We start from the raw sequence: 16,885 nt of genomic DNA on the forward strand, positions 1-16,885 counted from the left end.
CCACTATCAGTTCTCCAGAACTGGTCAGAACCTGCTGAACACCACATCTACTTGCCCTAATGGATCACGGGATTAAAAGTGGTAGACTTGCAAGATTCGGTTAATGTAGCCTTACAATAAAATATAATTATTTTGTAAAGTTCTGTTTCCTGTTTGGTTTAACTGGGAGGATTTGACATCAGTTTTGTATCTCTGAAAGTCTTTTCAACCCTTTCTTAATTTCTTTCGATGTCTGTTATGTGGTTGAGGGCTCCTGGCCCTCTTCTTTGATTGTTTCATGGCAGCATTGTTCCTGCTGTTTCCTCAATTCCCCTAATGGAGGATTGTCAAACTCCTGGCCCGCAGGCCAGATGCATCACGGACTGGCCATGCCAATGCCTGGTTTAGCAAAGGGGGGAAGTCCCGATACATCATGTGATGATGTCATGTTGACATGAGTTTGACACTCCTTCCCTAATGCATTCAGTTGCACCTACCAAGGGCTATAAATATTAATGATTTTTAGAAGGAAAAAAAGTTGTAGAGATCTAAGAATTCGTTTCAGCAGTTGTCAGGGAGACATCTAAGTTTAGTGCTATGAATGTTAAATCCCTATATAACACTTTATCACTGTTAACCACTGTAGCTACTCACTTTCTTATAAATACTTTATTCTTTCCAACCAACAATGAACCAAAGGACAAGACTTCACACCTTTGTTTTATATTGATTATGCTGTGGAAATTTAAAACTTGCAAGCAACTCAAATGAGTTACATAAGTCTTTCTGCATGGAACAGAAGTTGTAGCTATTCTGTATTTTGAGGCAACAAGGACCTGTTATGTGCCATTCTTTTTTTATGATGTTATTTTAACTGATCATTTGTATTATTTTGATGAGCAAAATATTGGTGAAAATTGTTCTAGACCAACGAAAGAAGTCAAGACTTTATTTGTTGTTGGTTTTTTTATTGCAGACGTCATCATCCTCTAGGTCATCCTAGAGATTATTAGATGTTGTAGCTTTTTCTTGCCATAAGCAGTGAAGGGGATATACTGATAAAGGACTATGGGAACTGGGACTACTATTTTTATCTTTGTTGGTGTTCTGGTTATAGAGGAAGAAGGTCAGGTTAGGGACTTGATTCAAAACCTCTTTTCCTTTGAGACTCCCAAAGCAGTCCAAAAACCAACATACAATCTATTCCTCTTCATATCAATGGAAGGAAAAAGAGCTATAGTAGCAGATCCAAATAAGTATGCTTCCAGACATTCCCTCTTCTGTTCTGTCCTTACGGTAACAACACAATCAAAGAAGGAATAGCAAAAGCTAAACCGCAACATAGATCCTTCCTGCCATCTAACCATACCTCTCTGAAATTTTTTCTATGAGTGACTTCTCTTTTTGTCATAAAACACAAGGGCAATTTTGGCCTTTTGAAATTCTGTTATGATCTAGGAGTCTCTGCACCATATTTATGAGCTGGAGTTCATGAGGAGAGCAAATAGCAAGGAGAAAACTAGATATGATTAAGCCATACTAAAATGAACAAAGTAGCTCTATTCTACATGGAAATGTTATTCCTGTTTAATTCTGCTGTTAGGATTTCTTCCTAAACATTTAAGAAAATTAATTGTCTATTCTAACATTAAGAATGCATTCAAAGTTATCTCCTGCCTTCACCTGGGATTTTCTGACATCTTTCAGTGTTGCTTATTCGAGCGTATTAACACTTATCACTCAAAGAGAAAGCTACAGAGAAGCAGGTATGGGTTTGGGTAGAGGGAGCAATAGAAGTATTACAAGATTGCTTTCAGTGCAGGGATTGGGAGATGTTTAAAGAAGTGGCAACAGATAACCAACATATAAACATGAAGAACTTTGCCATCACACAATCTGCATGTATTCAAAAGTGTATTGAGGAAGTCTGAGTCCTTAAAAACATTGTTGTGAGGGCTAATGAAAAGCCATGTGTCAACTCATAAAACATTTTGTATACATGTTTATAGTTGACAACGGAAAGAAGGGGGGGAGTGAAACACAGTGTGAAATTGAAAGTACATTCCATTCATATTTTCTTCTAAAACTGATTAAATGGCTGAAGCTTCTGCCTCGAAAAAATCTAATTGGAGAGTATGATTGATGACTCTTGGCTTTGGATGTTTTTTTTCATTGGATGATACACCCAGAGGGGTGAGGGTGAGGAAGCAGGATCAAGGGTGACAGTGAATTACGTATCTCGGAGGCTCATGATTAATTGAAGTAACTGCCGGAACCCTGACACCATGGTTGACATATGAGGTTCGCAAGATGTTGAAAGCACAGAATGTCGCTTTTAAATATGTGCGATATGATGGAACTTAGAACAGCCAGAGCTAATTTGAAAAGTGCCATAAAAAGAGCAAAGCAAGCCTATTATTAAGAACATTTTTCAGCACCCAATGAACTTCAGGCATATGTGGCAAGGAATCCAGGCTATTACAGATTATAAGGTGGCTCCATTGAGTTGCAAGGGTGGCACAAACTTTTTAAATGAGCTGAACAAATTTTCAAATAAAGTCAAATAAGACCCCTGCAAGGAAAGCTGTATCCCACCCTGATGAGCAAGTACTTAGCTTACCTCAATCCAGAGACACTGTTGGAAGTTAACATTCGGAAGGCAGCAGGCCCAGATAATATCGCTGAGTATGTTCTTAGGGAATGTGCAGACAAGTTGGCTTGTGTTCTTACAGATATTTTCAATCTTTCATTGCAGCAGGCAGTGTTCCCATCATGTTTTAAGACAGCCATTATTTTGCCAGTGCCAAAAAAGTCTGCAATTATGGGTCTCAATGATAGTTATCCAGTTGCGCTTACATCCATTATTATGAAATGTTTTGAGACATTATTGTATCTAGCCTTCCTCCAGCATTTGACTCGCTTCAGTTTGCTTAGTGTCCAAATCGCTCCACAGAGGATGCTATTTCTTCTGTTCTCCATCTGAGCTCGACGCACTTAGAGGAAAGAAATACTCACGTGCAAATGCTGTTTCTGGCTATGCAGCTAATGAGTAGGCTGGTTTTGTTGCTCAACAGCGAGCACTGGTGAAGTGATCACAACAGCACCTGCATTTTCTGCATTGCATGAAAAAAGTACATCCTCCTTCCCCTGCCCTTATCACTTTCTATAGAGGGACAGTCAAGAGCACTTGTCACATTACATTACACACTGGTTTGGAAGCATTATTGCTTCAGGCAGGAAAGCGGTGCAAAGAGTGATGAGAAGCGGAGAAGATTATTGGAAGTTCACTTCCGTCTATCCAGGACTTCCGTCTATCCATACCATATAAGCGATGCTTGACAAGGATCTGCTGGGATAATACACACCCTCTTCAAAACCTTGTTACCTTCTGGGAGGAGGCTTCATGGTATCCAAAGCAGAATATCTAGATTCAGTCAGTTTTGTTCCATAAAGTATCAAGCTTCCTCTTTCCAATATGTATTCAAGATGGACAGTGATATATGTATGTGTGTATAGGTGTAGGTATGTTTATATGTATGTGTATTGCATGTGTATATGTGTGTTACATATGTACACTTTTGAGTGCAGGCAATGTACCCACAGTAAAAAGATGACAGTAAATCTATCTATGATTTATCTATCTATCCATCCATCTTGTGCCCCACTGATTTTATTCAAAATAGGAAGCTCAGTTATGGCATCTGCAATTGCGATCTTTTAAATATAGCAGTGGCCTGGAATTTTAGCACAAGGATTCCAGCCACAGTTATGTCATAACATAGTTTAATTCCTTGCCTAGGAAGTTCAGTGGAGCTGAGCTGTGAAACAGGATGTTTTGTGTTTCAGAGATTTAAAAATGTTTGTTTGCTACAGAATATTGTTGATGAGTTAAATAAATATGCTTTACAAATGCTTTCTACTTTATGTTTCTCATGACAGTCAGCAGTCCAATATCCTGCTTTTAATTCCCACATGTTCTTCTCTAATTATGATAGAGGAGTACAAAGGTCTTAATCAACATTTATCTAGCCTATGGCCTTCATGTTGAATGGATTAAAATAAATGGTCAATCTAAATGTGAAGACCAAATTCTGGAAACCTTCAGCTTAAATTATCTAACTCTTGTGTTCTAAAAGGTAGATCTAACCTTAAAAGCTTGCGTGATTTAATGTCAGGAGGAACATACAATTTATCTCTTTCTTTCTAGATTTTCTTTCTTACTTCTTTCATTTGATCACTATTTTTATGTAGAGCTTACTACGCATGTATTTGATTGCCAACCTTATTTTCAGGGCTTCCAAAAATATGTGGAGGACTTTGATCCCTACACCATGGTAAGAAGTGTACATTGTAAGTGACCAAGGGGGAAGGGCCTATATGGCTTAGTTGTAACACATGCCATGCATGCTGAACATCCTACATTCAGTACGTGGTATCTACCCATGAAAAGCCCTGCTTGATTAGATGAAAATCCTGCAGCCCCTGCTGGAAAAACCTGCCAATCCAGCTGGGTGACATAGTGTCTATCCAAATGTACCCAGAAAGCTATCAAGTAGGATGCAAAATATATACTTTTTCAGCATTGCTGTCTAGCAATTGTTATTAAAGCATATTCCCTTTTTTTCACTTTTACCATTTCTCTTCATATTTAACACATTTTTCACATCATCCATATATTTATACTATTCTGTAAGATTCCCCTTTATCCATCTTCCAAAATGAAAAATGCCACCAAATTGTAATATTTCCTCATAAGGAAGTGATTTTGATTCAGTAATTTTGGTACAAGTGGAGTGGATAAACCCTGGAATATCAGTACTGATATGGACTAATGAATGATCTCAGTATAAGGCAGGATCCTTTTTGTAACAGAGATTGTTTACTGACATTTGTTTCATTTTGTTTAGTTTTCACCAGACCAGATTATGGGCAAAGATGTACGACTCCTTCATATAAAAAAGGTACTGTTTATGATGGGAGAAAGATATTGTACTTTAATTGTCACATTCAGTAGAGGAATTCCATTTCACAAAATTCAGAGATGAGCCTTCCCACTGAAAAGATAAAACACTGAAAATTAAACTCCAATCTCAGCTGCAGCTATCATAAATTTGTTTTTGTATTATGAAGGACAGCTTCATTTTTTCAGTATAGTTGTTTCTTCATTCATTGGCTTTGAGTCAAATCTTTATTACGGTCATAGACCAATTTGTTGGCATGAAATATTATGCTATTTGAAAGAAAAAGCAAACAAAACTGATGAGGTGAGTGGGCAAGCACAGATAAAGTGGCCATACATGCAGTGAGTGAATGACAGATAAACACATGAATAGATGTCTGTAATTCCACAATTTAATATTCGTTCATTGACACTTCACTGAGGTTGAGAACACTGGGAGACCCTTCTAAATGAACCTGTCTGATCTTAGGAAATTCTTTACATGATCACTTTCCAATACTTCTGCTGCCTTTTGAAAAATGGATAGATACAGTGTGCAATAAAGTCTTTTCAGTGATGATGCATCATTTGTAGAGTATCTTTCTCAGATGACATAAGGATGGACAACCATTCTTTAGTTTTTGGTCAATTAACTAAGATTCTGTTTTTTTTTCCTCTGAGGCTTTTAATCATATCTGTGTTGCTGTGCTTACTTGTTCCTTCTGACTTAATAAGATTTTAAATATTTTCTTTGGTTAACACTGCTGACTGTGTTATTTTCATTTATACTATCTAGTGTTTTCTATTATAATTTTTATTGTAAAGCTTGGTATCTTTTTTATAGAAAAGTAATGCACAAAGATTACACCCACTGGTCTATCCACCAGTGGAACTATGGTAAACCAGATCTTCTTTTACTTACAAACCTTTAATTCCAAATCTGGTTTACAGCAAGAAGGGGAACTCATTTTGTAAGTTCATAACAGAAAATGAACTAGGAAAGTATATAAGGCTTAATTCAAGAAAGGGTGGTTGACAAATACTGTATATTTTTTGAACTCTTTAATAGGAAGGATCATTAGACCTTGCAGTAGAAGGTGGCATTGATTCCCCAGTTGGAAAAGTAGTGGTGTCTACAATTTATGAGGGGGGTGCTGCAGACAAGCATGGTGAGTATCTGCTAAGAAAAAGCTGGAATATAAGGTATCTTAACACTTGTTAAATAAAGTTAGCTTTAACTAGACATTTTCCAAAAGTGCAAATGATATCCTCAGATAGGCATAAACTTATTTCTAAAATATTTACACTTAATTAAGACTAAGTATTTACAGTTTTTTGACTGCCCTGGGAAAAATTATGGTGAGAACAAAGTTGCATGATCTAATTTATTGCTGCAATGGGATCTTTCTGTCATGTGTTCTTCCAACTGCTCAAATATCAAATATTTAACAAAATTCAGATGTCTCAATAATGTATATATGTATTTGAGATAGGTACCATTATAAAAGTTAAAAAAATAAAATGTGCTATTTTAGAACATAACACCAGTGACCCTTCATCTGTTCCCTAAATACTTTCAACAATATTGCTATTGTGGTGTCTGGTAAAATAAATGAGATTGGAACACTAATATGTTTTAATATCCATTATTAACTCAGAATGAAGATAAACAAGAACCACATATAATAAATAGCATAATTAAATAAGGGTAGTGTCATATGTCATAATTTAACATTGTGATAATTCAATTTTAGAAGCTTCTAGTAGAAAAAATGACTGCTTACAGAAAAGCATTTCTTGTGTAGCTAAACAAAATGCCTTATACTGCTATTTTATCTTATTTTTTGTGGAAGAAGAAAAATCAGAGGAGAACAGAACAGAAATATGGGAACGTTAGAAGTTTGCATACAGACACTAGTTGTCTCTATTTTTATTTCCTTTTATTGCATTCATTCTGAAAAGTGTTTTAGTTATTAAAGTATCAGACAGTGATGGTGGAGAGTGAGATTGAAATCCCTAACCAGCCATGACATTCATTGGAAGATTTGGGGCCAATTATAGACTCTCATCCTATCCTACCTCTCAGATATGATATATATATCAGATATATCTTATTTGGAAGTCGGTTTGAATGTAATATAACTACAGTATATCTTGCATAGTATGACCCAGATCTGAACATTCAGATTTTCATTTTCAGTAACAATTTCAGTAGAAGAAAGATAATATGGATTTGCTCATTCCTTTGCCCTTTATTTTCTTTATCAGGAGGTATTGTGAAAGGAGATGAAATAATGGCTGTAAATGGCAAGATTTTGTTGGATGCTAAGCTGGATGAAGCTCGGGCAGCTCTCGCGAAAGCATGGAATGTGGGAGGGGTAAGTTGGAAGGGATGAGTCTCATCTCAAAATTACGTATCAGATATCCATTTTTTCCCAAGAAGTGGCAATAAATAATTCTTAGCCTACTGATAAATTTATGTTAAAAGGTAATTACTCTTATAGTTGTTATACAGGATAGTTCCAGGAATGGTATACAGGAATGATAATAAACATAAGGACAATCCAACTCCTGACAAATAAATAGTTCGAAAACAAACAACTGCAAGTAGATAAATAGGTATCAGGTAACAGCATTCTGTGCACCTTGGTGTATAGTCATGCAGGCCACATGACCACAGAAGCATCTTCAGACAACGCTGGCTCCTTTGACTAAGAAACCGAGATGAGCACCACTCCCTAGAGTTGGACATGACTGTTCTGGAAAACCTTTTTTTATTATCATCTTAAAACTCTGTAATGAAACAGTGAAATATGAAACACGACTTTGCTAAGTAAGGATGGATATTATTAGCAGCCATTATATTTTATTAAAAAATTGTCATTTTAATTATTTTTAAAAATAAAAAAAATATTCTAACCAAATTACAAGAAAGATAAGATAAATAATGAAATAATTGATGGTGTGCAAAAAATATGTGCCAAACAACCAAATTCCTTTTTTCAATGAAGAATAAAAAGTTCACATGGCCAATTAAGAACTGATTTATTTTAACATGAAAGCTATAATATATGCAGAATAATTCGGCATTATTTCCATCCCATCTATGCTTCAGAAGAAATTCCCAATGATAGCCATGTGGCTCATCTTTTATATATATTCATATAATATTTTTCAAATAAAACTCTGTCTAGAATAGAAATTGCTCTTGGCAAAGGAGAAAGAGAGATTCTAAACTGCTTCATTTCTATTTAAGCAAAATGCTTCAGGCATATAATCCATTCTTTTAGTATTCCTTTTTATGTCAGTACATTGCATATTTTTCTGACTTGGTGGGAGGCTTATGATGGAAGACTGGGGGGATTAGTGAACAATGCAAGAGAGATGAAAGCTTCTGAATGTGAGACAAGGCTTTTTTAGTAGCATTGAAAGTGGATCTTGTGGGGGAAAAGAGCATGGAAGGAAATGAAAGAAACTGAAGTAACTGCTAGAAAAAAAATTATAAATCCTTCTGGCAAAATGATTATTCTCCCAAATATAATGGAAGGCAGGGGTGGGATTCAAATTTTTTAATAACCAGTTCTGTGGGCATGACTTGGTGGATGTGGCCTGGTGATCATGTGACTGAGGGGGCATGGCTAGGTGATCATGTGACTGGGTGGGCATAGCCAACTTAAAATCACTCACATCGAGGGGTGCTTCTCCTTGCCTGGCCTCTCATGACCATAGAAATACTGCAATGGTTGCAAGTGTGAAAAACAGTCATAAATCACTTTTTTCTGTGCCATTGTAACTTTGAATGGTCACTAAATGAATTGTTCTAAGTCAAGGATTACCTGTACAAAAATACAAAAAGCTTCTTTGCTTGCAAAAAGCTGCCTTAAATACCAATCATTAGATTAAAAATATCTTCAAACCGGAGATACAGATCAGGCCGGGTACCAGAGCAGCTTGAGGAATTAAAATAGTTAAAATGCAATGATAACTATCAGCAGCCAATTCTTTCACTCATAAAGTGAAACCTTTTAGCAGAGATGTCATTTAAGCTCTCCAGAAAGAGCACACCCAGGACAAGCAATCCTTAGATTCATTTGCACCACTTAAAGACACCAGCTGGTCTCTCTCACCTCACAAGATATCCTTAGGAAATCATCTAGATTTAAGGAAAGATCACATGCCCCCCAGAAAGGCAGTAAAAAAATCAGTGCCAAGCTTGCATCCTGCCTCTTGGAAGTGCACCCCAAAAGGATAATGCCAGGAACCACTAAAGCAGTGAAGGAAGACGCCCTCCCCAGACAGAAAAAGTAACCATATGGCAGGAAAAAATTCAAACACAATACAAATAATTATATCACAACAGTAGCTGTTGCTTGTTAAACCAATTACCAGAACAAATAGACACAAGAACTAGCCAGATTTCTCAACCCAGTTTCTTTCAGGAACAGAGATTGACCTTTTTCCTTCCAAACAAAGCTGAATAGGGAAAATTATCCCATCAATAAACACAGGATTAAACATCACCAAGTACAGAATTAAACTTCACCAAGAACCAGTTTTAGACCAAAACTCAGAAAGGGTATGTAAACTCATGTTTGAATGTCAATCTTTCTAGAAGCCTTGCTGAATATCACTCAACTTGCTTCCTTGTCATTAAAAGCTTCTTTCCAGCAGCTGTGCTTCATTATTCAATTATTTCGTCAAAGTGCTGATCCCAGCTGGAAGAACTCCAACGGGAGAGTATTTCCTCCCAACAGCAGTGTAAAACCTTAAAACAATCCTTCCCTTTAAGAAAGAACCAGCAAAGGAAAAAAAAAACCCCTCCAGAAACAGGAAGTCTATGCGTACTCCCAAGAATGTAATAAGGGTTAATAGAGAGGCAGTTTCTGTAAGCAGGTCAATAAAGATTACACTAGAAACAAAATGTTTCCTTCCTGCCTTCTTTTCAGGATTAGCCCTGTAAAGTGGAAAAAAACAAAAGGAGATTTCTTCCAACAACCGGTTCTCCAAACTGCTTAGAAAGTTAACGACAGGTTCTAGCAAATAGCTGAGTACCGTTAGAATCCCACCCCTGGAAATAAGGAAAGAAGATGTGAAACCTGTTTGAAACATGATGGAAAATATGAAAAGGATACTTGGTGGAAATAAAAAGCAAAAGGAGTACAGGTTGAGAAAAATCTGCATTAGACAATGAGTGAGAGAACGATATTGGATAGTAGAAAAGATGTTGGGTAGATAAAGTGGGGTGAATGGAGGTACAAATAAGAAGTAGGAAATTAGGATGAGAGAATGTAAAGAGTATTTTAGAGTTTTGTGTGAGGGAATCAGAGGGAAAGCAGTTTAGAGATTTGTGTGGAAATGATGGTAATGAAAGTAGACCTTGCTAAGCAACCACAGTTGAGACCAGCAACACTGTGCCATGGTGACTAATCAGAAAACCATATAACCATGACAGGATTATAACCTCACCTCTCATTTAGTTGTTAAATGAGTCACTGAAGTCATTAAGAGAGAGATGACATGATTGTGACTCTGGTAAGTCCATCTGCTTAACTCTGCTTGTCATACACCAGTTGGGAAGAAGGCACATGTGAGTGATCATATGAATGTGGGATACTGCTGTGGTCATAAATGTGTACTGATTGCAAAGTGCCTGAATGTTTGTAAATGTGAGGATTGGTTGCAAAGCTTTTTTTTTTACACTGTGTAGATTTGAATGGTTACTAAATGAGGCAGTTAGTAAGCAAGTAGTAGTCAAAGAGAGGCATTAAAATGAATGCTATAAATGTTAGTGTTCACGAAAAAAGGATGAAAGGAGGTAATTAATGTTAGAATGTTGGAAAATAATGTTGATGATGTTCATTTAAAGAAAAATTAAAGCAGTGTATGGAGACATATTTGTTTAATGTGTGTGTGAAAGCTGCTAAAGTTTCGAAGAATGCTATTATGATTTCCCTACACAAAGGGGTACCAAGATTGAATGCAAAAACAACTGGGGGAATCGTTGGTTAAATCTGCCTGTGAAAGTGTTTGGCAGAATTTTGATAAGAAGGGTTATGAAAGTGATTAGCAAAATTTCATAATTTTTTGCATTGCTTTGTATTGGGGTGGGTATGGAGTTATTGTTAGGGTGAAGATAGAAATGTTTATTTGTTTATGGCCTGTTGTCAAAAATGAATGCTTATTAAAAAAAAAGTGAAAATGTCTGTGTGTAAGATCATACTTCTGTACATGTGTTATATAAAAGTGAAAGTTGAATGTCGCAAAGAATGGAAGGCAACTTAATCCAGGGGAAACAGGGATTCTTAAGAAGTATTTGTAGTAAAACGAGAGATAAGGTCAAGAATTAGTGAGTATTTTAATTAAAATAGATTGGATACAAAAGCATAAAAGAAGTATTTTGAGTTGCTTTGGCGACAGAAAGGAAATGGATGGGTGGATGGATGGATGGATGGATGGTGTGAAGAATTATCTGTATTATTCCCATTTACTTTTTATTGCCTCATAACTTAATTAATTTGGTGCAGTTAATCTTTCTGCATTTTCCATAGAACGTTGCTTATTCAAAAAGGGAAAAAGTAGTGGATATGTTCACTATTTTTTATACCACGTTTCCATAACAAGCAACCTTCTTAATGTGTTGTATAATGAAATCATACTGATGTTGTAATTTTTCATTCCCTGATCAATTACATATCATATTGATTAAGTATTTCTTCCACAGGATTGGATTGACTTGGTCATTGCAGTGTCCCCTCCCAAGGATTATGATGATGAAATGTAAGACTTCGGTATTTGCAGACGTAAATTAGATTATCCTTTTATTCAATTTCAATTGAAGTCCTTAAGTATACCTCTAGTTGTTACCTGTTAAGCAAAATGTAGTCAAACTGGATATATTTCAACAAAGGAAAATTAGCTGCTAATCCATTTGGAAAATAGAGACATCTAAAGAAATAGGTTGAGAGGAAAATGTAGCAGTAAAAATATACAAGTAATATACAAGTAATGAAAAAAATTAATTATCAAAACAACAAGTAGAGAAGCTTTTAACTTAAAGGGCAATTATACATCTGTACTTTAACAGTAGATCTCTGAACTTTATTTATATCTACTGAAGTCTAAACTCATCTCAGATATTGATTCACAGTATCAATAGAAGATGACTCCTTGGTATCATAAATGGGACTGGTTGTTAAACATTTACATTAATTTTATTATGTACATTTTATATGATGGGGTCGGGGTGGTGGAGGAAATGCTGCTACAGATTTTTTTAAATTTAAACCTAATTTCTCCTTCTTTTAAAAGCCACTGCAATCCTGAAAGTAAGTTTAAGCTTAGAGACCTGCAAAAAAATAGCTTCCATCTTTATTTAATATTTCACGTTTTGTGTGTTTAGTGCTGCTGATCCTTAATAATCCATCAATCCCAAGCCAAATGGAAAGGCTTTGGAGGGCATGCATTTGTGTGCAGAGCATGGCTTTTCCTGCCTCTGTAAACAATGCAACATTTTCCCGTGGTTGGTAATAGAGCTAAACTCTTTTTCAAACTCTTTGCAAAATACATATCTACTTACAATTTGCATGCCAATAATAAGTCCATCAAAACGTTCTTTCTGTTGTAACATCCCTATAAAAACAAAATTGATTACATTTTCCTAATTTGTACTAACCATAATCCTGTATTAAGAATAATCCTATATTATAAAATATTTATAAAATATAAATAGTGGCATTTTCTTTAGCTGTTCAAGTTTGATGTGAATTGTTCCACTTCTTTTAAGCTATCTTTTCCATCTAGGCCCATGATGGCGAACCTATGGCATGCGTGCCACTGGTGGCACTCAGAGCCATTTGTGCCGGCACACAAGTTGCAGGCAAACTTACCTCACTGCACAAGTGTGTGCCTCACAACTGATTTTCAGTGGGTTTGAGGCCTTTTTCGGCCTCCCAAAGGCTTGAGGAAGGCTTCTGCAGGCTTTGCAGGCCAAGAACTAGCCCTGTTTTGTCACTTCCTGTTTTTCTGAAAATACCGGAAGTGACGAAACGGGGCTAGTTTTCAGCCTGCAAAGCCTGCAGAAGCCTGCAGTAACCTTCCTCAAGCTTTTGGGAAGCTGAAAAAAGCCTCAAACCTGCCGAAAATCAGCTGTGAGGCGCAGTGCAGATAAGAGGGCAGCGGCAGGGGATGTTGATTGCGTGTGCATGTGTAGGGGGCGTGGGTGGGCGCACATTGCCTTCTGGGTGGTGGCACGTGAGCGTAAGCGCACAATTTTTGGCATAGGAGCCCAAAAAGGTTAGCCACTGCTGATCTAGTCTATTGTTTAATGTGTTCCCCCCACAACAAATAATTCCCAGGATTGGATGCATTTCCACTACACATCAACAAATGTGTTGTGCTGTTGTGCATGTACTAGATTTTTCTGGAAAAGTCTAGAAAAAAATGCTATTCTTAACTTCCCTGTTTTCTGCACAGTTTATATTTTACTTGCTTTTCAATTTCCATGAAAATCAGTCTAGTATTTAAATACCTTGGAACTGGACTGTCAAAAACAAATCTTGGGCTCACAGTGGGCTTTGAATACTGTTCACAGTGGATGTTTGTTCTGTTTTCTTTTTAATTTCCTTTTTCTTGTGTCATATTGCAATGAGTTGTCTAAATATTTTTTCATACATTCTACTTCATACAATTTTCCAGCAGCTCAATCCTACTCTAGCCTAGAAGTACACATAATTGCATTTGTAGGGAATTGATTCCCAAGGAAATAATAGATCCACCAATCTTAAAGCAACAGAAAATTGTACAGGAAGGGGAGTCACCCAAATTTAATATGTCTGATTTCCTTCTTTGTAAATATTCATAGAAACACACAGTACATTAATGATACCTAAGAAGAAGAAGAAAAAATCCATACTAATGTGGTAGTTCCAGGTCCAGTTGTTTATGAACTAGCCCAAGGGGTTGGTCTAGAAGACCTCCAAGGTCCCTTCCAGCTCTTTTATTCTGTGAACTAAGAAAATTATGAATCCATTTGCTGGCAAAAGGAAAGTACAAATAAGTCACTCTTTCTTGTGTTGTATAGTACTTTGGGGCAGTGGTGGGATTCAAATATTGCTGCCATCGTTTCAGTGGTTGTGGTTTGGTGGGCACGCTTTGCATGTGTGCACACACTTTGCATGCACACGCGCACCAAACATGCACTTTGTGCAGGCACCTCGCCTCCTGCAAGCCTGCACAATCTACCAGTTGCTTCAGCAGCTGCCACGCGGCACTCTTCTGTGCCGCGCAAAGCAGCTGCGCTTCAAATGCAACGGATAAAGGTGATTATGGGAGCCCAGATAAGGGGGGGTGTCCAACAGCAGAGCCATTAGAGCAGAGGAGAGAACTGGTTCGGTCTCTACTGTTCATTGCTCCTACCGGCTCTCCAGAACTGGGCAGAACTGGTCGAATACCACCACTGCTTCGGGGGTAATTTGCTAACCATATTTTGGGTAAAGAGATAGCTCATGCAGCTCAACTTAAGAAGAACACTGTATTTTTCTTTTACTACCAAAAACATTCTTATTCCCACATCCTTTGCTAACCTTCACTCATCCTTAGGAAGTCTTAGTGCTCTTGTCATGCTGATATATTTTTTTTAGTTTCTTGTGAAAAGTAAGGAATAAGTGAAGTAAAGAAAGGGGTTCACAGTTTTTGGGGGTTCACAGTTTGCTTTTTCAGTTATCATTGCTTGACTAGATGGACATTAACTGTACTTTTGTACTTTATTCTATTTCAGGACATTTTTTTAACAAAATGAGAGATACCAAATACACCGATGATTCTTACCCAGCTACAAATCTTGGTACAAAAAAGGACAAAAGAAGAAGTATAAACAAGAACACCACAAGATAATTCAAGTGACTCAGGCCAATATGGTTTTACAACAATATATCATGTCATTTCCTCCCATAAGCTATTACTGTTGCTCAGTTATATAGTAACAGCATATAGGTAAAACAAAAAAAAAAGTCACTGTAGGTGATTTAAAAAGACAAATGCTGATTTTAAAACCAACTGCAATTCATACAAAATCTTGTAGTAATTGCCATCATTACAATGGAGAGAGTATTTTTTTTCCATAAGTGATATATTTATAGTCCCATACATAACAGAACAGAAATAAAATTAAATCAGTGGGACTTATTTTCAGAAAATATATATATAGAAATGCAGGGTGGGGGGGACTGAAAAGAGAAAGATGTGGCTGAAAATCAGTTTTATATTCTTTTGGAAAAAAATTTCTCAGTTATAAACTACCTTTCTGCAAACTTTATAGACCACACCTTTTGCAATTAATTAAAAATCTGTCCAATCTATATTCTCTACATAGATTTGGAGAAGAGTCACAAAATCTATCATCCTAAAACTTAAAATATACTATTGCAAAATTACCAAGAAATGTAGTGGGATTTTTTTCCTATGCAAATTGTAACAGAATTCACATTTTCAACTCTCTTAAGAAATTAACATTATATACTGTTATCTTACTGATCGCTTGATGACATTTCAATTAATTAGAGCAAACAAGAATCCTGTAGCAGCAAAACCCACAGATTCCTATTCAACTTTTATCACAAGATCTATTTATCAGAAATAATAAACTTGGCACGATACTAAACATATTTGTCCCACACAAAAGAGATTGCAGTTGCCGTTATGGGAATGATGAAAGCAATGGCAGGGATAAAAGGAGAAGAATAATTAAAATGGAGTGGAGTAGGAAAATATCAGACTGTTGTTGAATAGGAAGATAAATTGCAGGAAGTTTAGCCTCAGTTCTCAGTTAGAAAATTAGGAAATATAATTTGAACAGAGTAGTATGTTATATTTTACTCCATTTTAATTTCATTTTAAAATTATACTATAATTCCTAAATTGCATTTGTATATAGTTTTCAGCAAATTTCCTTAGGATCCAAGTTAAAGCTGTTCATTGCTGGAAAGGCAATTTTAAAGTGATTAAATAATACACTGTTCCTATATTCGGCTAACTTGGCAATCCAAGTTCTGGTAAAATCAATTATACAACTCATGTGTCAGATAAATTATACTAGTGAAATTCTATTGGTTCAGGCAAGGGCATCTGCAGATGTTGGGGTACAAGACACTATCATCAAGTATTTGCCACATTTTACACTACGTCTTCAGATGATTGAAGTACTTTAAGTAATTATAGAAGCATTTGTTTGATGATGGCAGTATGCATGTATCATCATTTTGACATATTCACACTTTGCTACAAAAGCCATTGCTCTAGTTTAATCAAATAATTGCCATATATGAAAACTATTTTCTCTTTATATAGATCAGTTTGTGACACTATGGATTACTTGCATAGTAGTTTTTCATATAACATTGAGCCAAAAAATAATAATTTCCATACTGGTATAAATACTGAATAGATAACATTATAAAGTGTATATATTTTATTTTAGATCATTATTTTATAATCTTCAGATACTACAGAGTATCAATATTTAATTTTAATGTGAACCAAATGTATTAAAATTTATATTCATGAACTTATGTAATAGGCATTTTGGAATCAAAGTCCTATATTGTCAATCAAAACAATTTTTGATTAAAAGAATCATACAAATTTATTCTGAATACAAGTTTTGTATTTGCAGTTTCATTTCAATTTTATTGTAAATATTATGTTGCCTTTAGCATCCTTTTCTAATTTACTTTAAAATATTTATGATAAGCAGTTACAAAAATACAGATTTTGTAAAGATTATGCTTTTGAACTTATGATCTTGAATCTAATTGTTGAATGACTAGGTACCCTGAAGCGGTGTGACAAGATACCTTAATATGGATAAAAAATTCTTAAACTATATTTTAAGGCAAAATTTTGAGATAAAATATGTATTGCCAAATATATGAACTATTCTGAATTTTAATAGCACTCTTACAGTTATTAGTG

General features: G+C 35.8%; 1 protein-coding gene across 2 annotated transcripts in view; it reads left to right on the forward strand.

Annotated features, from left to right (window-relative positions):
* Positions 1 to 16,566, forward strand: part of USH1C (USH1 protein network component harmonin) — a 54,335-nt gene extending 37,769 nt beyond the window's left edge. For both annotated transcript variants that reach the window (XM_087921018.1, XM_026706456.2), the window contains exons 16-21: positions 4,272 to 4,313; positions 4,887 to 4,940; positions 5,988 to 6,087; positions 7,187 to 7,296; positions 11,640 to 11,695; positions 14,694 to 16,566. In XM_087921018.1, coding sequence (XP_087777144.1) covers positions 4,272 to 4,313; positions 4,887 to 4,940; positions 5,988 to 6,087; positions 7,187 to 7,296; positions 11,640 to 11,695; positions 14,694 to 14,706 — 375 coding nt within the window. In that variant the 3' untranslated portion in view covers positions 14,707 to 16,566. The remainder of the gene's footprint in view (positions 1 to 4,271; positions 4,314 to 4,886; positions 4,941 to 5,987; positions 6,088 to 7,186; positions 7,297 to 11,639; positions 11,696 to 14,693) is intronic.
* Positions 16,567 to 16,885: the final 319 nt, after the last annotated feature.

The sequence above is a fragment of the Pseudonaja textilis genome, chromosome 1 (genome assembly GCF_049901715.1).
Source record: "Pseudonaja textilis isolate UNSWEBS1 chromosome 1, rPseTex1.2, whole genome shotgun sequence".
In the NCBI taxonomy this organism is placed as follows: domain Eukaryota; kingdom Metazoa; phylum Chordata; class Lepidosauria; order Squamata; family Elapidae; genus Pseudonaja; species Pseudonaja textilis.